This window comes from Myxocyprinus asiaticus, chromosome 31 (assembly GCF_019703515.2).
Source record: "Myxocyprinus asiaticus isolate MX2 ecotype Aquarium Trade chromosome 31, UBuf_Myxa_2, whole genome shotgun sequence".
Lineage (NCBI taxonomy): Eukaryota > Metazoa > Chordata > Actinopteri > Cypriniformes > Catostomidae > Myxocyprinus > Myxocyprinus asiaticus.
The window spans coordinates 12337543-12365332 of record NC_059374.1 but is presented as its reverse complement, the minus strand read 5'-3'; the positions used below and the strand labels follow the sequence as shown (position 1 = coordinate 12365332).

Sequence of the window (27790 nt, the reverse complement as noted above, 5' to 3'; positions counted from 1 at the left end):
TACCCTCCTTGTGAAGGGTGTCAATGATTGTCTTCTGGACAACTGTCAGATCAGCAGTCTTCCCCATGATTGTGTAGCCTAGTGAACCAAACTGAGAGACCATTTTGAAGGCTCAGAAAACCTTTGCAGGTGTTTTGAGTTGATTAGCTGATTGGCATGTCACCATATTCTAATTTTTTGAGATAGTGAATTGGTGGGTTTTTGTTAAATGTGAGCCTAAATCATCACAATTAAAAGAACCAAAGACTTAAACTACTTCAGTCTGTGTGCATTGAATTTATTTAATACACGAGTTTCACAATTTGAGTTGAATTACTAAAATAAATGAACTTTTCCACGACATTCTAATTTATTGAGATGCACCTGTATATATATATATATATATATATATATATATATATATAGTTATGTATATACACTACCGGTCAAAAGGTTTGAAACACTTACTTTTTTTTCTTCACATTTTATAATAATAGTAAATTCATCAAAACTATGGAATAACATAAATGGCACTATGGGAATTATGTTGTGACTAAACAAAATCCAAAATAAATCAAAACTGTGTTATATTTTAGCATCTTCAAAGTAGTCACCCTTTGCCTAGAATTTGCAGAAATGTACTCTTGACATTTTCTCAACCAACTTCTTGAGGTATCACCCTGGGATACTTTTTAAACAGTATTTTACTAACCATCTATATGCTGGGCACTTATTGGCTGCTTTTCTTTATTATTTGGTCCAAGTCATCATTTTCAAAAACTTGTTTTTTTCATTTAATTTTAGTTTTATAATGAAATAAATTAATATGGTGGCACAATTATATTTTTGTCTACAAAACTCATTTCAAACATTTAAGCATACGCCTTCAGATCAAAAGATTTTTTAGATCGTGAGAAACATTTCAGGCAAGTGTTTCAAAACTTTTGACCGGTAGTGTATAGTGATGTATGAGTCCCTCAATTGTCCGTCAAAAATCATTGAGCCACTTTAGGGGAGAACTCAAAAGTGCAGAACATGCAAGGAAAACTTACAGAAGGATTTTTGTGAAGAACAATGGAAAGTTCAAGATAAACTAAGATCTCATTGCACAACAAGACTGATCACGCTTTGAATTCGGCAACAGGAGGTTGAAGGTTCCACTGCTGAAATCTGTCTGTGTTTACCGAAATTCGAAGCACTGCCCCAGTGGCCGAAGCTGAACATGTTGTTGAATGTATGGGCACTTGCGAGCTCCTGTTTCCAGGTGAAATCTCCACAGAGTAGCACCAAAAGCAAGTTGTATTTTTAGTTGTAAATTGTGTAATACAGTCAACAGGTATGCATATTTGATTAACCCTACCCCCTAACCCAAAACCCAACCCTAAACCTAACCATCAGTGGAGTAAATCTTGCTGACCATTGTTTATGTGAATACATTTACTTTCTGGTTTCTATAGGACCAAAACCAGAGTTTCTAAGGCTGCTCACACAACATGCTGTTAGTAGCGCCATAGGAAAAAGTAAACACATTTCAGTTGATGCAAAAGTGTCTGATGGGGGATGGTGCTTGTCAGAAATTCAGCAGAATGGATCAATTTCAGGGTACATAAACATTCAGAAGCGGCATTTCAATTTCTCATGTGATAGGGATGTCCCGATAACAATACTGCACTTATGTACCGATACCAAAAACCAAAACCATCTGATGTGCAAATGTCATTCTGTAAACATTTAGCACAAAAATTAAAATGAAGTTATGTCCTTGTGTGATTATTAAACTGCAAAGGCGATTTAATAAGATAAATGTATATAGTTTGCATGAGCTGTGCGCTTCAAATGTGAGAGCCTGTGAATGTGTGGAGCCGGTTTTGTGCTGACATAAAGACACAAAGTGCCTGTACCTTTTAGAGATCCTTGACTCATAAACGGAAAACACCATCATGAGCATCACCCACTCTGTTTGTAGCAGATGACAGCAGGCAGAGCGCTAATTCACTTTGTAGTGCGAGGCACATACAGACTACATATTTATTTAATTAAATAGCAGCCTTTTGCAGTTGAATAATCACTGAGTCACACAGGGACCGGCTTTTCCAGATTGAGAGTCAATCCATAGCAACAGAGAAAGACTTCAAAATAAAAGCTCTACCAAAATAAAAGCTCAATTTAATTGGAAAAAAGTACGATAGAAAAACAGTAGATCACTACTGTATAGTTATGTAATATTCACTGTAATACTACTACAGATACTAATAAATCAATAGTAATTGTATTATTTTTAAGCAATAACTCAAATCTGTCATGCTCTGTTATGCAGCACTTTATTTGACAAAAATAACAATATTTTGGATTGTGCTGTGAGGTTCTGTATAAAAGCACTTCATTTGATAAAAAATAATACCACAATATGTTGAAAATAAATTGTTATATTTTCATTTGATTAAAGTTTTTATTTATTTATTTATTTTAACACCATTTTGGTGATAAAATTGAAATAAATGTTTGATATGGAATTCAGAAAAAAGAAAACAAAAAACAGGTAATGGACTCGGTATCGGCGAGTACCAAAAAGGAGATATCGGTACTTGTACTCATTCTCAAAAAAATGGTATTGCGACATCCCTACCATGTGATCATATTTGCATAACCATCACAAAAGGCTTCAAGCAGTCATTGATGCTCGAAGAGGCAACCGCAATATTTAAATCCAAGGGTGTATGAACTTTTGAACAGGATAATTTGGGTAATTTAAATGATGTATGTATTTTTGTCTTGGAATATATGCAAATATCTGTTATGTCAAATAGCTTCATCTGGGCAGAACTAAATTAAAAACAAAAGCAATTTTTATGATCCGTCGTTTTTTTAAAAATGTTTTTTATATGAACAACAGAGTCTGCAAGGGTTACAGTGCATTTAGAAAGTATTCAGAGAAAATACAGAAAGTATTTTATTCTTGAGATGATAACACGACACAACTCATGGATTTAAAAAATGCATTTAATGAGGTCATGTGGCAACAATGTAGCATACTGCTGTTTGAAATGTTTATCCTTATCACATATTGCATAGTTTGTATAGTTTCCCATTACAATTTAATATAATAGTATGCAGGAGGGGTGTAACTTCAACTAAAAGTTTAATCATCTTATATCGATTCTCTTAGACAGCGATCCGATGTATGCCAATACCTCCAAGTCTGCCACTATGCAATTTCGATTCAGTCTGATTCAGGGGACTGAGATCGATATGAAATTATTTTATGTGCCTATTTTACACAATTAGGTACATTTCTTTTAATTCTCAAATGCATCCAAAATATAAATTGAAAGTTTTATTGAGCTCTCTGAAAAGTACAAATCCAGTATCCACATTGGGACATCCACAGCAAAATAAGGTTCTTTAGTAGTTGAAAAAAATAATACAGAAAAATAAATAATATGTACATTTTGGAGTTGTGGTTCAATTTGTGTGGGAAAAAGTTGGTCAAGGCAGATGAGGGTTAGGGGTCTCACTCACATTATCCGTAGCAGTGGCGTCAAAATCATGTTTCCTTTTCAGGTGTCCTGACAATTTTGTTGTATTTCCAGAGTATCTGAATTCATACCGGCATTCTTTGCAACTGACATGAGTTTTGTCTGTCTGTCCATCTTTTCTTCTAAATCCAAAATAGGCTACTTTAATACCCACAACCTGTTTCTGACAGGAGAGTATACGTTATCCGTGTTTTTTTTTCCCCGCTGCTACTGCTCAGAGTGCTAGGTTGCTGCACTGCTTGGCGCTTATTGTACAGTTTAAAGATGACGCTCGCTTAGACGGAAATGCATAGTACGGTCGATGGAAATGCCTACTGACGAGGCTGGCATGAGAGTGTGAAAATAAATGTGCATTTTAAAAAATACATTAATGTTTACACGTTGCACCTATGACATCGCATCGTTGGTTATTTACTCGATACATCGATCTAGATCGATGGATCGTTACACCCATAGTATGCAGTACGTTAAAATTCTAGTACCCAAGGTTTGTACACAGCAATAATGCTAGGCTATATTCTCTGACACGTGTCCTAACCAGACGTGACACGACACTCGATAAAAAATGTTAAATGTTAAAAATGTTAATCAGAGTTTTTGTTTTTACCAGCCATGACAGCGACAAGTGATAAACAAAATGACATTTTTTCGATTTCTTGGTTTCTATATCCTCTCATTGGTCTAAAATCCTTCTCATAATGGTACTGTAATGCACTGGCAGGCAGAGCAGGAACAGATGAGGATGAGATGATGATGTTGTGAGAACCCAAGTGCAGTATTTATTAAAAAAAGGTGTAACAAAAACAAAACAAAGGCAAGAACAGAACGAAAGACTGGACACCAATGTAACGATAACAGTACTCAACCAAGGACAATGGCAAACATGAGGGTTTAAATACAAGGACATGGCCAAACAAGATAACAAGACAACCAATGACAGGACAGGACTATTAACGAGATAACAAGACAATAAAGCAGGAACCAGTGAACAGACGAGACTAATAAACTAAATACCAATCATAACAGGACACATGAAACATGAGGGTCACATGACAAGGAAGTCACATGACAAAACAAGGAACATAACAAAGACAAGAAACCAAAACTATATTTCAAAATAAGAGTCCAAAGATACAGACACAGAGAACATGTTACAGGTACATTAAAGCTGGTGTCGTGCTTATTTTTGACTCCCCCTCTGGTGGGGTGTCAGATTTCGGCACAACTCAGGCATCACATTAGCTGGTTCAAAAAACTTGATTTTGGCTGAGGGTGTCATACCTACTGGCTTTTTTGCTGAGGTCTGAGGTCTCTCTTCAGTCAGAGATTTGTCACACGTAAACCAGTTAAGAATGGAGGAGAGGTGATACCAACTCTTTCTGACTTTCTCTTTGATTCCCTGTCACGTAGAGATCGACAAAATAACAACAGAAGTACTGCATGAACATAAACAATGAAAATAGACTGAATTAGGATGCAATTCATAGGATAATTTTGCCCTGTGTGTGTGTGATGGCGTATCTATCCCCTCTGGGCTTGCTGTAGAAAGAGTATAGCTGTGTCCTAAATGACACACTATACACTATGCACTTTCAAAATATACTATGCTCTCAGCCATGTGGTGTATGAATTTAAAAGTGTATCATCCCAGATGGAACACTTAACGGTTTTTTACTACATGGAAGCATTCGCCGTTTAACAGCTGACAAAAGTGACATTTCATGCGCACGTGATGTGTTGCCGCTAGCTTTAGCGCATTAGCCAACCTCAGTTCAACACTTGTATCTTAAATATTCACACCATACATATTCACAAAGCATGGGGTGATGGTAAAGCATTCAACTCACATTTGTAAGGTGCTGTATCCACTGAAGTTTCGCTAATTGTTACATTCTCCATTATTTACCATGTTTTGTCAGACCAGCAGCGCAGCCAGGTTACTCCGCCCCTTCTGCTATGTACGGCAAGCCGCGTGCTCTGACTGCATGAAGTGTCCAACATTTTACACTCCATTTTGATGGTTGAAAAAGTGCATCATTCGGGTACTTAAAGTACTCTTCTTTTTGCTGCATTTTCAATGTTAACATACAACTTGCACTACTTACACTACAAAATGTCATAGAATAGTGCAGAAGTGTGCGGTTTGGGATGCACCTTAGAGTATGTCAATACACAGATTCAGTGAGTAAAGGATTTATGTTCAATAAACAGACTGTTTCGCCTGACTTTTCTGATTTTATTAGTCATTAAGTAAAGGATATGCCCACCATGTCGTGTCCAATGTGGACAGACAAATTGCATATCGCAGGAATCTTACATGTTGTGTCTGGTTAGAACACAGTGTGGTGCATTATCGTCAGTAGGAGCTGCTCAAAGCAATCTACATACTTTTTTCACATTTTCCAGGCTGAATCGTGGGGGAACTCTGCAAAATTCTGTTGGATGAATTAAAATAGGCAGAAGCTATTTACACTAAGTGCAAATAGTGATTGATGCTACTAAGTGTAAATAGCCACAAAAAGCATCTTCCTTGCACTAAGTCCAAATAGTGTTAGATGCTATTTACACCAAGTGTAAATAGGTAGTTGCTATTTGGACCCCGGTGCAAATAATGGCAGATAGTATTTGCAACCGTATTCAAAACCAACACACCATATAGGGGCATCAGCATGTTATTTAGAGTCCAATAGACTCTATACCAACCTCTACCCCTAATCCTAAACCTAAAGCATGGTTAATTTTTGAAAGGGTTATTTTCCCAAGACATTTGCAAAAGGAGCGAAACAGGGTGGGCAGAAGAGTGGGACAAAAGGCGGAATCGAACTCGGGTCGCTCGCATGCAAAAACACATCCACATCGCCTTTACTGTACACCCCACACCACTGCATTGATACAGTTGTGGCAGTTCGTCATAAACATCTGTGTTTCCATCAGACTGTTATGGTGCAAATAGCTGCACTGTGTGGCAGGTGCTATTTACAGTACGTACAGGTGAGTAAAAAACTTCACTCTGAGGTACAATCACCAACCACTTTATTAGGTACACCTGTATACCTACTTATTTTTGCGATTATCTAATCAGCCAATTGTGTGGCAGAAGTGCAATGCATAAAATCAGTCCACGTATAAGACCACGTCGGGTTCCACTTCTGTCAGCCAAGAACAGAAAGCTGAAGCTGCAGTGGGCACAGGCTCACCAAAACTGGACAATTAAAACTGGAAAAACATAGCCTGGTCTGATGAATATCGAGTTTTACTGAGGTATACAGATGGTAGGCCCACTGCAGCCTCAGTTTTCTGTTCTTGACTGACAAAAGTGGAACCCAACGTGGCCTTCTGCTGTTGTAGCCCATTCGCCTCAAGATTCGACTTTTTGTGCATTCTAAGATGCTATTCTGCTCACTACAATTGTACAGAGTGGTTATCTGAGTTACCATAGCCTTTCTGTCAGCTCGAACCAGTCTGGCCATTCTCCGTTAACCTCTCTCATCAACAAGGTGTTTCCAGCCGCATAACTGCCGCTCACTGGATGTTTTTTTTTTTGGCACCATTCTTTTTACACTCTAGAGACTGTTGCATGTGAAAATCCCAGGAGATCAGCAGTTACAGAAATCCTCAAATCAGCCTGTCTGGCACTAAAAATCATGCCACGGTTGAAATTACTGAATTCAAATTTTTTCCCATTCTGATGGTTGATGTGAACATTAACTGAAGCTCCTGACCTGTATCTGCATGATTTTATGCATTACACTGCTTCCACACAGTTGGCTGATTAGATAATCGCATGAATAAGTAGGTGTACAGGTGTACCTAATAAAGTGGTCGGTGAGTGTATATATGGTAAAACATTGGAGCTGAGAGTACTACACATTAATTGGTACCTGTATTTTATGAATAAACACACCGAGGGGTGGGGATGTGTAGAACTTTGTGAATAACATGTTTTCAATTCTACAGAATTCTGTGGAAGTTTCTGCAGATTTTGGCAAGCACACTTTCTGGGCAGGCTTTGTAATACTACATATTGTTATGTTTGAGGGTGATTTTAGCCTAATGGTTAAAAACCTAGCAGCTAACTTCAAGATTGGATGTTTTGACCCAGCTTATAAATTAGAGCAGGTCTTTAACTGGGGGTCCGTGGCAATATTGCAGGGGTCCGCCAAATGTTGTTTAATCTCGAACTAATTTTTAACTAAAACTAAGGGTTAACTACAGTTATTTGCAACCAAAGCTAAAGAAGCTAAAGTTCAGCAATAAGTTCCATTGTCCTTTCCACATCAAAATGGTATTAAGGAAAATTAGAATGTAATGTACATTACTCTGTACATCAGTAATTATTATTTTTATGGCTTAGCAATGCAAGCGTCATAACAAAGAAAATACATTATTATTGTGCTACATGACATTATTACAGGCCAGGCTGAAAATGTAAAACCTAAGTTAGTACAATATGTCAAAGGAGGTCCTTGCTCTGTTTCTTTATGCTCCATGTCCTTAGCCTGAAAAAGGTTGAAGACCCCTGTTCTAGAAAGTTACTCAAATTGTATAAATAACTAAATAACAAGTAGCTAATAAGTAAACAAGTAGTATGTAGTTAACATGTAACATCTGTCAGCAAGAAAGTATGCAATATAAAAGCCATGTCAAACAACAGAAGATGCCATATTTATGCAAAATAAGTGGCTCAAAAGATGTTAATATGATTAATGAATTGGTATTTTGTTATGCAACAAAGACAACATTTCTAATCTCGGCTGCAGTGGTATTTTTGGCAAATAATAACAATTTAAGGTTCGGTAAAAATAATTCACTCTCATACCCATTTCCTACATCCTGGGAGCAAATTCTGCCCATTCCATACACGCCACATCCTCGCTGATCACATTTCCTCTTGTTTTCTAGAGCCAGAGAGGCCAGTCTTCATAAAGAACTTCAGATAGCTGCCAGTAAGGACGTGATTATTGATGAGTAAGTAACCTCCATAAATGTGACTTTGTTGAGATATAATGCATTCTATCATAATGGGCTTTGAACTCAGAAGTTTATGGGAAATGACCAGATATTTCCCAGTTGCATCTTTCAGGTACTAATTGAAGTCAAGTGGGAGACTATAATCATCTTATGAAGACAACATGAACAAAACGATAAAGTCAACATGTACAAAACTTTCAAAAGGTGCATTAGAAAATTAATGTGAAGTAGAATCTACAATCTTTTTTATTGCTATGCTCTGTTTATCCAGAGAGTCTGGAAATGTGTCAACTCCCAATCCATCTTCACCAAAATGTGAAACTTCAGAGAGGCTCGAGAGATGCCATGGACCACTTTTCAGGTAAAAGGAGGCCTTTAAGCATTTTTACTACAGTAATCATCATCATTTTAAGCAGTATGTGGATATGGTCTTGTGATTCTCATTGAAATAGGCATTACTGTATATAAATGTGAAATCCCTTACAAAAACTCTAGAGTCCTGGCAAACTAGCCGCAAATTTGCGACACGTTATTTTCACATGCATGTGAGCTTGTGATTCGCCGCAAATCTTTGCCAGAAGTTTTCCAGAAGTTTGCAGCCCTTTACTGGTAGCGGTGAACCTGTAGCAAACTTTTGGCAACAATGCACAATTTGCCGCAAGTTTGCCGCAAAGCTCATTTGCATATGAAAATGATTAGTGGTGAATTTGCAGCAAGTTTGCAGCAAGGGACTGAGGTGGTAAAACAGTCCGATAGCCGATTAATCGGCCGATAGTTTTTCAAATTTATAATATGAATTAAACATTTCATTCAATGTAAAATAGCATGTAAATGTAGTAAGTATTACTTTCAATGGCAATACTTTGTACATTTCTCCCACACTGGTATCTTTTTCAAAGCCTTTGCCATCTGAAATTAATGAAAATATTAATGAAAATATTACAGGTCAAATGTGTTTGTTGTTCAGCAGTAACATAAAACACTGCCTTACATAGCCAAATAGTGACTGTATGCTTCAACACTACTGACAATATTGTTTTTTATTGTTATATGAAATATATGTGTTACACCCGCAGCGCCTACCATCTCCCCTGAACGCCGCCAGAGGTCGCCATCACCTGAGTTTTAACATTTCACGAACTACATTTCCCATAATCCTCCAGTCAGACTGAATACTCTTCCACCTGTATCACATTTAACCCTGTCTATTTAAGTTCCCAGTTTCCACGCATTCAACGCGAAGTCTTGTTTGCCTAGTCTACAATTCTGAGCGTTATTACTATCATTGATTACCCTGTGTTTGACTCCTGCCTGTTCTCTGAATTCCCCAGCCTTCTTGTGAGTGTTTTGGATTTACTGCCTGTTTATTGGATTACCCCTCTGCCTATCAGACTTACTTTGTTTGCCTTTCTGGACTGCCTTTCTGTGTACCGATCCCTTGCCTGCCTTTGTTTTTGCTCTTTGTTTTGTTACTTTGTTTTTACTATTTATTTGCCTTATTAAACTGCACATGGATCTTAACACTACTGCACCGCCACAGAAGACTTCGCCAAACCTAGATCCAGCAGCTTTTCAACAGTTACACGAGCTTGTTTCAGCGCAAGCAGCCATGCTGACTAGTCACCATCAGCAGCTGTGCAAGCTCACATCCATCACGGAAGAACTCTTCAAATCCGTGCAACCCAACGCATGTGTATCTCCGAAGGGGGTCTCCACTAGCAGTTCCGCCTGCAGCCCAATGCCCTCTATGGCTGTTGTTAATCCTCAACTCTCACTTCCAGAGAAGTTCGACAGATCACCCAGTAAGTGTCGAGGATTTCTGTTACAATGTGAACTTTTTCTGTCGCAACTACCTCACATGTATCCCAACAGTGAAGCTCGTGTTTCCTTCATTATATCACTGCTGTCAGGCAAAGCTCTAGACTGGGTTACGGCGGTTTGGAGTCAAGAAAACATCTTAAAAGGTTCTTTGTCTCACTTCCTAACTCGCTTGCGGGAAGTTTTTGAGCACTCCGAGGGTGGTAAGGACGCTGGAGAACTTCTGTTGTGTCTAAAGCAGAATAATAAGTCAGCCGCTGAATTTGCTTTATCATTCCGCACTCTAGCAGCACAAACCGTGTGGGTGGAGGATACGTTAAAACTGTTGTTCCGTAAAGGACTAAACCCTGAACTTCAAACGGAACTAGCATGTCGTGATGAGGGAAGATCTCTGGATGAATTCGTCAAACTTGCCAAGCCCCTGGACAACCTCACGTCCACTCAGCTCTCTGCAATCACTTCCTTCTGACATCGCTGCTACCAGTCTTCACGAGCCCATGCAAGTGGGTCGTTCCTCCCTCACCACCGAAGAGCGACAACGCCGTCTCAGAGAGAGACTTTGTATCTACTGCGGACAGGCGGGACATTTACTGGCTGCCTGCCTTACTCGCCCCCCTAGGAAGGGGGGTGCGCCGGTGAGTTTTGAATTCTGTAATTTGATTTATATTGATCAGTTTCAATTGTCTGTCATATTGCATGTTCAGAATAGTGAACAGCAGATGTCAGCCATCTTAGATTCTGGGGCTGCTGGTAATTTCATTGACCTGGCCCTCGCCACGAATCTAAGATTGTCTTTTGTCCCTCCATTACATGTCGCAGCGCTAGACGGACGACCCCTGGGCTCCGGCAAGATTCAGCAGATAACTCAACCCATTCATCTCCAAGTTGGACTCTTTCACCATGAGGAAATTCAGTTCCTGGTCACTCACTCTCCAAAAAACCTGATTGTTCTTGGCTTACCATGGCTAAGACTTCACAACCCTGAGATTTCCGAAGAGATGGACAAATTACTCGTTGGAGTACCTCCTGTTTCCAGTCTTGCCTCAACCTCCCTGAACCCATCTCTCTCCCTCCGGTATGTACCATGACTGTCCTCCCAGAAAAGGAGATGTCGACCCTGCCACAATGTTATTTGGATCTCCAGGAGGCATTCAGTAAAGCTAAAGCTACCCAACTTCCTCCTCACTGTTCCTGTGACTGTGCTATGGACCTTTTACCAGGCTCCTCTCCTCCACGCGGACAAATTTACCCTTATCTGAGCCATAGACTAAAGCAATGGAAGAATACATAGCAGAATCCCTAGAAAGGGGTTTCATTCGACCCTCCACCTCTCCAGCTTCGGCGGCTTTCTTCTTCGTAGGAAAGAAGGACGGGGGTCTTTGACCATGCATTGACCATCAAGTATCACTATCCCCTTCCTCTGGTACCACCTGCACTAGAGCAGTTAAGAAACGCCAAAATCTACACTAAGCTGGATCTTCGTAATGCCTACAATTTGATCCTCGTCTGGGAGGGGGATGAATGGAAAACAACCTTCTCTATACACACTGGCCACTATGAATATCAGGTGATGCCTTTCGGACTTTCCAATAGTCCTTCTGTCTTCCAAACCTTCGTGAATGACATTTTCCGTGACATTATTGGCAAGTGGGTTCTAGTCTACATCGATGACATCCTTATATTCTCGTCTTCCCTCGATGAATACGTTCAACATGTCAGAGTGGTATTCAACTGTCTTATTCAACATCAGCTTTATGCCAAGATGGAGAAATGTGAGTTCCACCAGTCCACCATCTCCTTTCTGTGGTATATCATCTCCCCTGAGGGGGTTGCCATGGACTCTTCCAAAGTACAAGCGGTACTGCAGTGGCCCTTACTGGTGTCTAATAAGGAACTACAATGCTTCCTCGGCTTTACCAACTACTACCAACGTTTCATTTGAGGTTTCAGCTCCGTAGCTGCCCCATTCACCTCTCTGCTCCGTGGTAAAGCCCAAAAATTAAACTGGACACCTTCCACCCGTCAAGCCTTTGATGATCTCAAGCGTCGCTTCACTACTGCCCCTATTCTCCATCATCCTGATCCCTCTCGACCCTTCGTGCTAGAAGTAGATGTTTCTGACTCTCCCAGTGACAAGGATCTCCCACTAAACTCCATCCCTGTGCATTCTACTCATGCGAGTTATCTTTGGCCGAGAGAAACTATGATGTCGGCAATTGAGAACTCTTGGCCATGAAAACGGCTTTCGTGGAGTGGAGACACTGGCTAGAGGGAGCTTACCATCCATTTCTGGTGATTACGGATCACCGTAACCTAGAATATATTCAATCGACCAAGCGCCTAAATCCTCGCCAAGCCCAATGGTCTCTCTTCTTCTTCAGATTCGATTTCACCATCACCTTTCGACCTGGGTCTAAGAACACCAAGGCCGACGCTCTGTCCCGCATTTATGATTCCTCCAGTGACAACAACCTTGTGACTTCCATCATCCCACCAACTCGTTGCTCCCATACAGTGGGATATCATGGCTGATATTACCCAAGCTCAGAACCAAGAACCCACTCCCGCTGGCTGCCCTCCTGACAAAGTCTTTGTCCCCAGTCCCTTACGGAACAGGGTTCTTCAGTGGGTTCATGACTCGGCCTGCTCGGGACATCCAGGCGCTCAAGCTACATGCAGGTTAGTGCAAAACCGGTTTTGGTGGGAAAACCTAGCCACTGAAGTAGCTGACTATGTTAAAAACTGCAATGTGTGTGCCACCACTAAATCTCTTCGACAGCTCCCGTCTGGTCTCCTTCAGCCTCTTCCTGCCCCTCGACATCCTTGGTCCCATATCGCAGTGGACTTCGTCACGGATCTACCCAACTCGCTGGGTTTCACTACCATCCTAACCGTGGTGGATCAGTTCTTTAAAGCCTGTAGATTCATCCCTCTGCCCAAACTTCCTTCGTCCATGGAATGTGCAGAGAGCCTGTTTCATTACGTCTTCCGCCTTTATGGCCTTCCTGAGGATATCGTCTCTGACCGTGGTCCCCAGTTCACCTCCCGAGTCTGGTCCGCATTCTTCAAATTACTCAATGTCAGCGTGAGTCTAACTTCTGGTTATCACCCTCAATCTAATGGTCAAGTCGAATGGCTAAACCAGGACCTGGGTAAATTCCTCCGATCCTATTGTCAAGTCAACCAATACGACTGGAACTGTTTCCTACCCTGGGCTGAATATGCTCAGAACTCTCTTTTCAAACCTGTCACTGGAACCACACTGTTCAAATGCATCTTAGGGTTTCAACCACCACTCTTTCCCTGGTCCGGGGAACCTTCTGATGTTCCCACTGTCGACAACTGGATGCAACGCAGTGAGGCTATCTGGGACCAGGCTCATGTCAACCTACTACATGCCATTCGTCGACAAAGTGAACAAGCCAATCTCCATCACTGCCCAGGTCCCAACTATGCTCCTGGACAATGAGATCTTCGTCTACAGCTCCCGTGCAAGAAACTAAGTCCCAGGTATGTTGGACCTTTCAAAATTCTCTGTCAAATTAACCCTGTATCATTTAAACTTCAGCTCCCTGCTAACTACCGTATTTCCCCTACATTTCATGTGTCCCTGCTCAAACCTACAGCACCTTTGAGAGAAGAAGGTTCTCAAGACCCTCAGAGACCCTCATTGACGGAGAAGAAGCCTTTCGGGTACACAAGCTCCTGGACTCTAGACGCCGGGGTCGGACACTTAAGTATTTGGTGGACTGGGAAGGCTATGGTCCTGAGGAACGTTTCTGGACTAATTCTGAGGACATTCTGGACCCTAATCTCATCAATGAGTTTCACCGCAATTTCCCTCATCGACCCGCTCCCAGAGGTCGAGGTAGACCCCGGCGTAGACAACCTCCTCACATCAGGAGCCGTTCGCGTTTGGGGGGAGGTGTGCTCTGTTACACCCGCAGCACCTGCCATCTCCCCCAAAAGCCGCCAGAGGTCGCGGTCACCTGAGTTTTATCATTTCACGAACTACATTTCCCATAATCCTCCAGTCAGACTGATTACTCTTCCACCTGTATCACATTTAACCCTGTCTGTTTAAGTTCCCAGTTTCCACACATTCAACGCGAAGTCTTGTTTGCCTAGTCTACAATTCTAAGCGTTATTACTATCATTGATTACCCTGTGTTTGACTCCTGCCTGTTCTCCGAATTCCCCAGCTTTCTTGTGAGTGTTTTGGATTTACTGCCTGTTTATTGGATTACCCCTCTGCCTATCAGATTTACTTTGTTTGCCTTTCTGGACTGCCTATCTGTGTACCGATCCCTTGCCTGCCTTTGTTTTTGCTCTTTGTTTTGTTACTTTGTTTTTACTATTTATTTGCCTTATTAAACTGCACATGGATCTTAACACTACTGCCCCGGCATCTTCGCCACAATATAAATGATGTACAAGAAAGGGAGAGAAAAAGGGATAGAAATAAAATCAACTGAAGTCTTATATTTTTAAATTTAATTTTAGAAAGACATAGTCTATAATATATATCCATGTTCTCCTTACATGAACACACTGTATATATTATATATCATATCTATGTGCCCTCTCGTGAATATATAAAATTTATATTTCAGATGTATATATATTTTACCATGCTCTTATGTTTCTTTGTACATAAGTACGTTATACAATTAGGAAGCTTGGACAGAAGTTCATTTTTGGGACACTTTATAGTAAAAAAAACCTATAAAACAGAAAACTATAAAATTCTCAGGCAGCCTTGTTGGCAATTCAGTTCTTCAGTGCAGCGATTAGTTATAAACAAGTTAATTATCAAACCACCTTTGGTTGTCTTAAATGATTGATTTATTGTTCTTTGACTATATATAATAATAACATGTGTTGTAAACATACCTTGGCTTTTCTCTGTCAGTGTTTTAAATACATTTTTGAAGTGTCTGTCTCTCTGCATCGCCTGGTCAAGTTGCACAACAAATTCCACGCGGAGTCAGTCGTTGTTTTTTATTTAACCTCTAGAGGGCGCCATTATACTGTAGAACCAAGTTTAGACTGTAGAACCCTCCACCCCCGAATTAATTCTAACTATCGGAGACTATCAGTTTTGGGGTTTTTCCGATAGCCGATAGTAAAAAAAAAAAAAAAAAAAAAGTCCACTATCGGCCCAGATTAATCGGTAAATCCGATATATCGGTCGACCTCTATTTTATACGTTTGCAGTGCTTTCTGCTTGCCTAGTATGCTTTTGTTTTAAGTGTATTCTCTGTAAACGCATTTTATGTTGAGGTACAAATCTATATAATTTTTTGTGGTAATCAGGAGCATGACATATATGTTGTCCATAGAGTTTGTTATATTTAACCCAGGTCATTCCTTTAAAGCCATACTAATACTAAAATATGATCACAGGTGTGGGAGAGTTATAATTGATGAAATATAATTTTGTAGAATCTTTATGTCTTTTTAGCCCATGATGTTTTTTTTTTGTTTGTTTCTTTTTTTTAAATATTTTGGACTTTATAAATTCGGTGTTATACTTTAAAAGATAATTGCATAATTGCAACCTGGTCTCATATAAACACCTTACAATGCCTATATTTGCGTGATAGGATTTTTACATGGTTTGTTGAATGTATCGCAGCAGTTTCTTGTTGAAATAAATACTAGAGGCGCTATAACAACAATGAGCTTTATTCACTTTCACACACATTACAAGTAAAATGGCCGATTATTAGTCCAGACACACTTTCTTTTCACCCTGTTCCTCACACAATGCAATCTTATGACATCTAAACACTTTTACTTTGATGTCAATTTAAAACTCGACAAAGGATTATCCTTTAAAACCTCATCTGTTTGGTAGAACATTGAACTCAGTTTTAGCGCCACTCAGTGGACATTTCACCTTGGAACTGTGGACCGTGATATGTGTAATAAACCATGTAATTTCATTTTGGATATATGGCTCCACCATCGCTTTATTTTCATGAGATCAGGCTAGATAATTGTGTTAATTCAAAATGTGATAATTGTTCTGATAGTTGAAGGTGTTGTCTTCACTCTCAGGTCTGCTTCAGCTACATCCCCCCGTATCATCAGCTCCCTCAGAGGTCTTTTTGAGTAAGTTTTAACAGAAAGAACTTAATGTGTTGATGTTGATCACTGTGTTGCATAAAAAGCCAGCTATTTCCAGTCCTCTAATCTGATTGGACAGATGGCATTCCAAGAGTGCTGATATTTAGTGTAATATCACTGAACAATTCACTGACCACTTTACATGCACTGAAGAAAACTGTTTATCCCAGGGTTTTTGCAGAAAGCGGCATTCTGAAAAATCATGTAAACGAGAACGCAGACATTCTTACACCATTTAAGGGATTAAGAGAAAGCTGTTTAACACACCTAGGTTTCTCCTGGGGAACGTGGCTTAATTTGGCCATGTAAACATATAAGCAGCGTTCTGATGGGTGTTTGAAGAGTTTCGACATTGAATAACAAATGTCATTGGATGAAGCCCAACAACAAGTCAATACAACGGAAAGAATTCAAAATTTTTCGGAGTACAGTGGGAAAAGTACATGCACTATAAACTATAACCATTTATACACACCAGTGTAAAATATCGACTGTCCCTCACGTTTGCATATATGCTCTCGTACATTGGGGGAATCACAGAGTTTTACGTAAGAGGGAAACTCCACTATTGCAGTGCAATTCCGCTGCAGGTAGTGATAGAAAGTTAAGTCTGGAAATAAAATGAAGCAACGGAGAAAAAAATAGCAATGTTTTCCTCGGTTGCCATGTTTGTTATGTACAAAAGCAGCGCGGAGAAATTACGTTGCTGTGGAGAAAGCTGCTTACTGATCAAGCCACATGTATACAGGAGTAAATAGCACACTGCTTATACAGTGCATGTAAACTGGAACACTGCTTTCTCGCATTAAGCCGCTTTCTCGCATTAGGCTGGTCTCTGGTGTCCATGTAAACATAGTCACTTTTTGTATCACTACACTTTTCTGTGTTGCTGGCATTCCAGACTGTTCCAGTATGTGCTTTGCTTGGCAACACGCAACCGCTGATCCTGCTTTGGCTTCATTTGGAACAATTTTCATTTGCAAAAACAGTAAAAAATAGTGGGCTTTTCACACTTGAAATTAATTAAGTAATAGGGAAGCAAGATGTTTTAAATTGTCAAGTTTCAATATTTATGAGTAAATAACTACGCAGAAATAACATCTAAATAGAAATCCAGGAAGTAATCTGATTATGTACTTGATACCCCAAACACTGCAACTTTTCTGTATTTCTGTATAAGTAATACTGACCATTGGTCTATTGTATGTGTGTGCATGTTTGTGTCCAGGAGGAAGATTAGAGGAAAATCAGTTTGCAGTTCAGAGGAAGATCTCTATATACCATTGGGGGTTTGTCTGGCTGCAAGGGTCCCAATGAAGGCCATTTTCGCAATGGTACGTTGTAGTTTTGCTATATCATAAGCAATTTCCTCACAACAAACCATGTGTCGCCATTCCTTCAAGCTTTGTTTTAATGTTTGCATTATATATTGAGTTTATTTATGGTCTTGTTTAGGGATGCTCCGATATGAAAATGTTTTGGCAGATACTGATTTTAACAAAAAACATAGGCCGATACCGATATTTTGCCATTTACCTTATTTTGTCATCAGATCACTATTTTACTTTGGAATTATGCTTTAACCATGTACAAAGAGGTGCAAAAGCTTTTTTTTACAGTTCTAACAATAAATAATTTAAGTAGAACATGGATTGGATCTGTTGAACACATGACAGGCCAAAAGTTTTAAGTGAGCCACAAAAAATAACTAAATATGATATTGATTGATATGAAAAAAAAGGTTATTTTGTACTTCTAAAACATTTTTGCACTTCTGTTTTTGCAGTTCAAAACAACAGAACTCACATTTAACATGAATGTACTGTATATGATAGAACATTACAAATTCATACTATGCGTATATTGGTCAATTCCACGGAAATGTCAACCACATGATGGAAAAATGAAAAGTAACAAAACCTTTAAATTCTAAATTATAGTAGTATAATAGATAATGGATTATTCCAGCTAGACCGCTAGAGGGCGCCGCTTGCTCACACAGGCTGAAGCGCTGAATGCAGAAATGCTGTCTTTAAGGTTTAGAAATCGCACAAGGCCATATTGCAAATTCAGTCTTAATTCAATCAGTCATGCAGCATTAATGGATATCATACTGATGTCTCAGAAGTCAAAGTCTGCTGGTTTCAAAGCGTTTTGAATGGTTTCCGTCTTCATGTAACCTATAGGTAAGTGCCGTTTTCACAACTGTCACATCTGTTTATGGTGGTTTTTCCACATTAACATAAGAACAGAATTATTACATGCTCTTAGGAGTGCCAACCCTTCATATTGTGGGTTTTATTATTTCTGTATTGTGCATTTAAATTCACAGAGTTTTTACAAAGTGTGTTACTAATTAATTTTAAATCAACCATCAGTTTTTCATATCAGCATTTTCATGCTTATAACCGATATGCCGATGGTTTTAATTTGGTCAATAATTGGCTGATAAATATCAGCCAATTCAACGGTACATTCCTTGTGTTGTTGGTCTATCAAGCAAAGATGGACCAATTGAAACCTTCTAAACTTTACATTGATGGCTAAACAGTTGCATAGATAAATTATTCATGGTTAGAAAGGGAGAAACGACTATAAAATCTAAACAAATCAACTAAACTAAACAAACAAATAAGCAGATATAATATTTATCTTGGAATTCTTATAGGGGTCATAGGGGTCAGATGAATTGCCTTTAATATTTTGAAATAAAAGAGTTTGATATACTACGTAAAAAAACCCTGTAAATTCCATATTTCAAAACTTCCTTTCAAGTCATTAAAAGAAATGTTAGAAACCTGTAAGCCCATTTAAATGTAAAACTCAGAGACAGGGTGCTAATGGTCACAACAAACTAAATTATGACAAAAAAATTATTTGACTAACAATGTGGACCACGGGGAAAAAAGCTTAAATGATAGCAAAATGTACGATATGACCTCTTTAAAAGTGCAATCCCATATAGTGAGAATCACACTGGCACCAACTGAAATGAACTGGGCCTCACACAAGACACCAAAATACGTGGTGATTTTTGATCACATGTCAATTAAGGTGTGTATGTGTGTTTATTAACATCAGATGGCCCCCTCCCTCCATCCTCGGGATACCAGCTGAGGAGTTTCACCTTAACAGTAAAAGAATGATTCAAATGGACCATTCAATAAATTAGAAATATGTAAATTAGAGGGAGCTGGTCATCTGAAGGCTTCATGAGATTTGGCCTAACCCTTTAGAGCTCTTCTGTATCATCAACACAAGGAACACACAGTTGTAATAAAATTAGTTTTATTTACAAAAAGATAAACAAGAATAACTACCAAAAACTACAAAATGGTACTAATATGCTAAAAGAAAAAAATAGACGAATAGGTAAATAATGTGCATAGGATGGAAAGATGCAAGTGGTTGAATTGGATGTAGCAATGGTAAAGTATGGCTATTATCTTATGAAAGATAATTTGCTGTTTCTCTGTTAATTAATAAGGTGAAAAACGTATTCCTATTCAAACAAATAACTCCAAGATTATTTGCAAGACATTTGATACATTGCTAGTATACACTAATGCCAAGGTCTCTGGAAAGAAATTTATGAGGTAATGATATTTACGTTCTTCTTGATCGATTGATGAGTTCGTCGTGATAGCGACGTCTTCCACTGGGGCTCAGGGCCACGTTACATTGGGGAAGGAGCTGGATTCCGTTTTAACAGCCTTGGACACGAAGGAGCTGAGGAATGCTGATCTCCTGGAAGCACAGAGAGGGTTCTTGCAATCTGGAACATGCAAATATACAGCCCTTATGTCAGTGCAGTTTTCTTCATCTGGAACACGCATATGCACGAAACTTGAAGAGAAGGTTTGCTCACCAGAGCTAATCTTGTAGTGAGACTTGGTATTTGGTCGATCTTCTTCTGTCTCTCAGATGGAGACTTGGAACATTGGATGATCTGTTATCCTGTCTCTCATGGAGTGAGACTTAGCATGTTGGATGGTTTGAATTCTGTTAACGACCCTCTGGACTGGTACTCAGGATGTTGATTTTTATTCTGTTATTGCTCCCAAACTCGAACAGCCTGGAACTCAGAACATTGATCATTATTCTGTTATTGCCTCTCTCTTGTAGAGTGAGACCAGAACCAAGGTGTGGTCATCCAGAGGATAGTTTTTACCTTCCTGATGAGAAGGAGATTTCAGTTTTGGCACCTTCCTGTTTCAGGATTATGATTGGCTGCTGACATCGGAGCGGGCCCACACAGTGTGGCTCACCCTCCCTTTTCTGTGTGGAACATTTGCATATTTTAAAGTACATAGTTAGAACAATGTTTTAAAGTCTCATCTATTCATTGTTCCTTTACCAAACCTCTTCAAAAATACTCTTGGCGAACTCTTAGAGAACAAACATGATATGAAATATTATGCATGCATTAATTTATACCACCATAGTTCAGTTTATGTGAACTAATGTGCTAATTGAATAATTGCAATTTACATAAACAGTTCTGTGAACAAACATGGAGTGGATGTGTTGCAGTTGGTGTCCATGTTAGGAATAAAAGTTTGCGTGTAAAGATTTGTCTTTGTGGCTTCTTTATTTTAGCTTTTGCCACATGGTAAATTAATGCTGCTTCAAGAGGTCTTAAACAATTTTATGGTCCTTCTCACCTCTGGCCTTAGGATATGGGGTTTAAGATTTTGCTAAGTAACCTCTCATTGACCAATGAGAAGGCTTTTCCAACATGTTGGAAGATCTTTCCTGCCTTGTGAGGGGTGTCTGGCAGTTGTCCGAGCAGCTAATCTGATCTCTGTGCTTGACATTTGTTTGTGTTGGTCCTGCCACGATCCAGTCAAAATGGAGCAACTTTTCTTTGCCTTGAAAGTTAGAGAGGAGCTCTGCCATAAACTGGCTCATGGAATGTCATCTGGTCCGATTGTTCACCACACCCATTAGTGGTGACTGGTGCTCTGGTGGCTGTAATGGAACAAAGCGTCTGTGTGTCACTGTCAGACAGTGACTTTCTGTGGCACGCTCCAGCTCTGTCACATGCAGCTCCGTTTTCATTTGAATTGCTGACACCAGGAACCAGCCCTAGTGGTGGTATGGAGAGGAGTTGCCATTTCCAAGGAGATATGTTACAATGCTCATTTGCATTTCTTGTTGATTGTGTGTTTATTGGCACATCGACCGAATTGTTGAAAGTTTTTTTTTTTTCTTCTAAATAGCATGGTGTTTAGCTAGATATTTCTAGTCACAATAGTTATTTTCAAGATTTGTTTGCAGTATTATTGCAACGCCTTATCTCTTTAAGCTTTAATTTCCCTTTGACAACATACGGCCTGTTTTTATTGTTTTCACACTTTAATATAGGTTCTTCCCCTTCCTTAGTTTCACATTAGCACACTATATGAAAATAACATTGGGCACAACAATAATCATTCGTGCAGTGCTAAAAATATGCCACAAAGTTCCTCAAAAATGTAGATACGTGGTTATCTGTGCACTCAGTTATGAATGCATAATCTCACTTTATCACAAACAGTGTTAGTTTTTACAAAGTCATAGTTTTAGTCAAGAAAATGTCCTTTAAAGTTAGTCAATATTCTTTTTTTAATTTTAGTCGATTTTAGTCCTGAATGCAGTTGAATTGTTCATGTGATAAATGGCCTGAAGGTAAAAACTGTACTTGTATCTGGTTATCCTGGTGCTGGGTGCTCTGTAGCACTGGCCAGAGGGCAACAGTTCAAAAAGGGAGTGGGCAGGGTATGTGAGGTCCAGAGTGATTCTATCTGCACGTTTCCTCACTCTGGATATATATATATATATATATATATATATATATATATATATATATATATATATATATATATATATATATACAGTTTTCAATAATAATTTTATATATATATATATAAATATTATTATTATTATTATTATTATTATTATTATTATTTAAAAAAATAGTATTCAGATAATTAATGGATTATTGTGGCAGATGAGTTGGTTTGTTTTCTGGATAACCTGCGCTTTGCCTATACAGCTGAAGTTTTGCTTACTGCCCCCCGGAGAAAACAGGTGGTACTTCAAGCTTGAATTGCTCATGAATCTTTCTTATTACGGTCCGAGGACATGAGTAATTGCGTAAATATTTTTCGCATTATTTTTTCTTTAATTAATCGCACTGAATTAATGCGTTAAGCCCTTATATATATATATATATATATATATATATATACACATGATTTAAGTGAGTTAATTAACCCATTAGTAAAGCAGTTAAATTACAGGTGTTCAGTGTTCAGCTATTAATCAATTCTTTCTACATTTTTCTTTTTTTTTTTTTAAAGTTATTCTGAATTGAATCCAAAGAGATCAAAGATTTAGTGAAATGTGAAATTATAAAAAAATGAATAGACATCTTTCCAGACCATTGCAGTCTTATTCGTGAATGAATGACTCTGAGCCAGTTCGTTTTAAAGAGACTCACTTATCAGTTCAAACGACTTGCTACTCAATGCACAATCAGAAATATGTTAGAAACACATTACCATCTAACACTTATTCTGACCTTCTCTGTGTGTGGTTTCTCAGGATGCTCATGAGCTTGGCATCAACGCTGTGAGGTTCAGTACCAGGTCAAACCTGCTGGCCACAGGGGGAACTGATAGAGTCATCAAACTGTGGGAGATTGAATCAGGTACATCACTGAACTGATTTGGGAAAGTGTCCCATCGTTAGCTTTAGACAGGATAGAAAATACTACAAAACTAGGTTGTCATAGATGACTAAGAGCCACATCAATTAATGCAACATACTTGTCGTGCCCTTATATGTGACTACCTGTAACCACCACCAGATGTCAGCACTCCCAAAAACAAAACACTAGTTTTTTAAAGGTGATGTCATTTTTTTTCCAGTCAGGGCTCATTTTGTTGCTATGCTTGTCAGGCCAGTAGATTTTTTACCTATGAACACTTTTATCATCCCCACCACCAAAACAATTAATACAAATAATTAATATATTATTATAATAAAAAAAGTGTAAAAATTATATATATACACTGTATATACACTCACTGAGCACTTTATTAGGAACACTATGGTCCTAATAAAGTGCCAGATGTGGTCTTCTGCTGTAGTAGCCTTCAAGATTCAACATGTGCATTCACATGATTTGTGCTGATTTGAACTCAACATGAAAAGCGCTGCAGAGAACGTCTTGTTTTGCTCTGAGCACTGTCATTGCGCACGTTAATGACACTTCATCCGAATTGTCCCACAAGACAGAAGCGCAGCACTTCGCCAGGGAAACACTGATGCTTCACTCCAGTGAGTCATGTGAATCCAGCTTTTCACATGTCCCGTCTGGGTTTGTTTTGTACAGAAAATAGATAGAAGAGATGTCCTTTCTCCATCACTTGATCATTGACACGGAATCACTGTTGTGTGTGTTTGAGGTGTGTGCGTCAGTGTAGTGACCCCAGACACATCACAAAAGTTCCACCCTATTTCAGCCAGTGTTCAGGACTCAAATGCGTTACTCATGTTAAAGAAAAATTAAATTGTTAAATATTTTGAATTAATCGCATGCGTTAACACGTTAATTTCGACAGCTCTAATTAATATGCATCTCAAATGTGTCTCATACTGTATATAAACTCTGCCCAGTCACAAAACTTTTGACTGCTGCCCACTTCAAATCACATGAATAATACCAGGTGTAAACTGGGTAATATTTGGAGTGGGTTATACACTGTAAAAAAGCTTAAGCAAGTAACCACCCATCAACCACCCAGAACACCCTAGCAACATGCTTACAACCGCTCAGAACTCATTAACAACCACATAGAAACACCCTTGCAACCACTCTCACAACATCCTAGAAAATGTACAATTCTAATTAGTTCCACAATTCTGTTATGCGCTAGTGGCACAACTTTAAGACAGACAGTGGTCTCATTTGATGTGTTCTAAAATGTTTAATGAACACACTACAAGAGTTAGTGAATAGTCATGAATATACTGCAACATACCTCATTGTAACATACTGCAGTGTTTTTGTCCTCACAGGAACTCTTCAGAACAGAGGGACATTAGATGGAAGTAATGAGGGCATCACAAGCATCGAGTTCGACCCTACGGTACATACATATCACACACAAAACTTTGTCTTTGATGCTTGTTGTATTTCTGCGCAACAACCTACATCTTAAACAGTGCTGAAATAGTGTTGCATCATGAGTATTTAAATTAAGTCATTGTCATTGTTTTCAGCACAAACAGGCCTCCTTTCTATGTAAATTAGGCTTTGCGCCTTATTCACTAAAGCCAGCACTATTTGCCTAGCAGAATAGAGCGCAACAGTCTAGTTCCGGTCGTGACTTTTAATGATAAATTATAAACCTTTAAAGACAGACACATCGTGAGCTCCGAGGTTGTTAATCGATGGTATATGCTTCTGTTGAAGCCATTAGTCTCCATTATATACCTTCATTTAAAAAACAATTGTGTTTAATAGTGCAGTTTCTGGTGAAGAACTACACTACCCATGATGCTGAAGGGAAACGATCCACCAATCAGAAAATCACAGCCAATAAACTGCAGCAAAAGAGCTTTGCAGCGACCGCCCACTCCCATGATGCTCTTTGAATGATGCTATCGAGTCGTCTTCCTACACTCTCAAACTACTTATGTATTTGTATATATCTGGATATTTTGCTGTATTCGGCTGTAAAAGTGTGAAGGTACTGTTGTGCCCTATTGCATTCAGCACAGATTTTTGGCTGTGTTTGCACCATTACCTGAATTCCATTATTATTTTATCAAATCAGATGCTAAAACAATGCAGACAGTGCATGTAAATAAACCATGTTATCAGTAGGTGTACTTCTTAGTGAATTCATCTCTAATTGTTTATATTGTTGCTTGCTGTTGATCTTCATTGGATTTTAGATGATCTTCTAATGGTTCCAGATTACTTCATTTGAGTCATGCCAATTAGCACATGCCAATGAGCTGTCATCTCTTAAAGGGCCCTCTGCCTTCGAAGGGTCTTTAATAGTAATAAAAGGAGATTGTTCCTGTAAGGCTGTTGAGTTGATTTTGTTGTGGTCACTCCTCTAATGCATTGTGGGTTGTGTCATTGTGCTTTTCCATCAGGGCACTCGGATTTTAGCTGCGTCATATGACAAGTCAGCTCTATTTTGGAGGCTAGAGGACAGCGTTCCCAAGGTAATGGAGCTTTACTCTCACCCACCGTAACCTCCCATGTGCTGGCTTGTCACTTTGAATTACAGCAGAGCATCATCTGATGAGACAGACTAGAGCGAGCCATGTGAAAGATGTTTGCTGCTGTGCCTCCTTACATTTCAAGGTGTTGTTCTACATGACAGTGAAACATGGGAGAGTTTTATGGGACAGAATTAGTATGTCACATTATTTTTAAGATAAACAGACCAAATATGGGTTATTTCTACTTTGCGATACATTTTAATGCCCCCATCATATATGTTTTAATATATTGGATACATTGGATTCAGTCATGACAACTCTCAGAAAGTTTTAGCTTGTTAATGTGGGTATGACATATTTATAGGATATTGGTCTTGGCCAACTAGATCTGCTACGATGCTTCTGCTGCTGCTGCTGCTGTTACTGTTAGAACATACACAGACAAACTGAGTAAAGCATGTCGACATGCTGCTACTGCTGCACAATTAGAAAAACACAAGACATGCTGAATCAAGCATGTATAGCATGGTGCTGTAAAATTAGACATAAATGCAATCCCCATGTAGCCAATCTAGACAGTTGGAGCTGGGGAGGGTTTCTGAAAAAAACTCTTGCAGTGCACTGCAACCTTGCAAACTGAGCAAATTTATATGTTAGGCAAAGACAGAGCATGCAAATTGCTTGACTACCCGATTATATGTCAAAGGACCTTTCAGCTTATATCAAGTGACCCAATTGGCTTGACATATCACATGTGAGCGAAACTGCTGCACAGTTAGAAAAACACAAAACATGCTGCATCAATCATGTATGACATGGTGCTGCAGAATTAGACATAAATCCCCCAACAAATCAGGTAAGCTGCACAAAAGCATAACACAAAACATAAAACACAACCCCCAAAACAAGCAGATCTACCACTAAGACTTGTGTACTGCTGCAGCGCCGAAGAGCCATGTGCACCAGGTGTGTGCTAGCTAGGTGTGCCTTGGACACTGGCCGAATGGCATAATGCTAATGAACTAAATCTCCAAGTGTGCCTTGGCCTACTTGGGTGAAAGTACAAACAGTACAGATGCAATGAAAACTCAAACTGTAGTTACACACACACATATATGTGAAACGGGTGATCCTCTTTGTATACTTTGTTGGTTTTATTTTATTACTGTGAAGGGAATTGTAAAATCGTCTGAGTAGCATCCTAGCAGCTAATTGTTTACAATGGTGGCTGTGGACTCCTCTCATTTCTCAGTGCATTGTGCATCATAGGTTTTTGACCAATCACAGGCTGCAGCACCTCCCACAGTCTCCAACAGTCCCTATATGCCCCCAATGGACCTACTCCAGTGTAGGAGCTAAAAATCCCCCAAAAGCGGCTCCGAGGAACTATAGTTCCTTAGGTGCGAAAGCGACGAAAAGTACTAGTCCCGGGGGAAAGTACCTACAATGGGCTTTAGGACTGCCAATGAGAAAGGGCCTCATGTGAGCCTATTGGCTTGACATATCACATGTGAGTGAGCTGATTGGCTAACAGATAACAAGTTCAAAGAATCTATCATCTAAGATAATCTATCATGGGGTGAATTTTAAAGCATGCTGGTACTTTGTTTTGAGTGGATGTTGCCATTTATGTCAAGTCCAACTTCTGAAATTAAAAATGTATTAAAAAATGGCAGTGTTTTGTCTTTTAGTTAGTCCATGTCATTTAGTGTCAGAATTAACTCTTAGTAGATAGGTTTTCTCTTTGAAGAAGAATTACAGTCTTTCTCATGATTGATGGCTGTGATGCTACGAAAGAATAGTAAAGTAATAAGTCACTAGGCAATTAACAAAGTCGAATTTCCTAAGCTTGACCAGAGCTTATTTGTTAAAGTCTGCCCCTTCTATATAAATACTTTATTAAATTAAAAGTAATTTCAAAAGGTACAAAAGAGTTCAAAAGGTAATGCATTACCGGAATGATGCATATGTTATATATAAATTGTCTGAAAATTTGTCTGCATCCATATAAAGATAAAAAGCAAAACACAACTGGGAAAGACATGACAATAATAGTATTTTATGGTTGGAACACATTTCTATCCAGGTGTCATCTTTTATCACGTAAGCTTTCGTTGAGTACTGTG

At 39.0% G+C, this 27790-nt stretch overlaps 1 protein-coding gene across 2 annotated transcripts in view; it reads left to right on the top strand.

Moving 5' to 3' along the window:
- Positions 1-27790, top strand: part of LOC127421995 (protein Atg16l2-like) — a 79614-nt gene that overhangs the window by 12103 nt on the left and 39721 nt on the right. For both annotated transcript variants that reach the window (XR_007894126.1, XM_051665290.1), the window contains exons 6-12: positions 8418-8483; positions 8758-8847; positions 16368-16421; positions 17665-17770; positions 23025-23130; positions 24504-24574; positions 25593-25664. Coding sequence is in view for 1 of the 2 variants with exons in the window: in XM_051665290.1 (XP_051521250.1) it covers positions 8418-8483; positions 8758-8847; positions 16368-16421; positions 17665-17770; positions 23025-23130; positions 24504-24574; positions 25593-25664 (565 nt within the window). In the remaining variant the exon portion in view is untranslated. The remainder of the gene's footprint in view (positions 1-8417; positions 8484-8757; positions 8848-16367; positions 16422-17664; positions 17771-23024; positions 23131-24503; positions 24575-25592; positions 25665-27790) is intronic.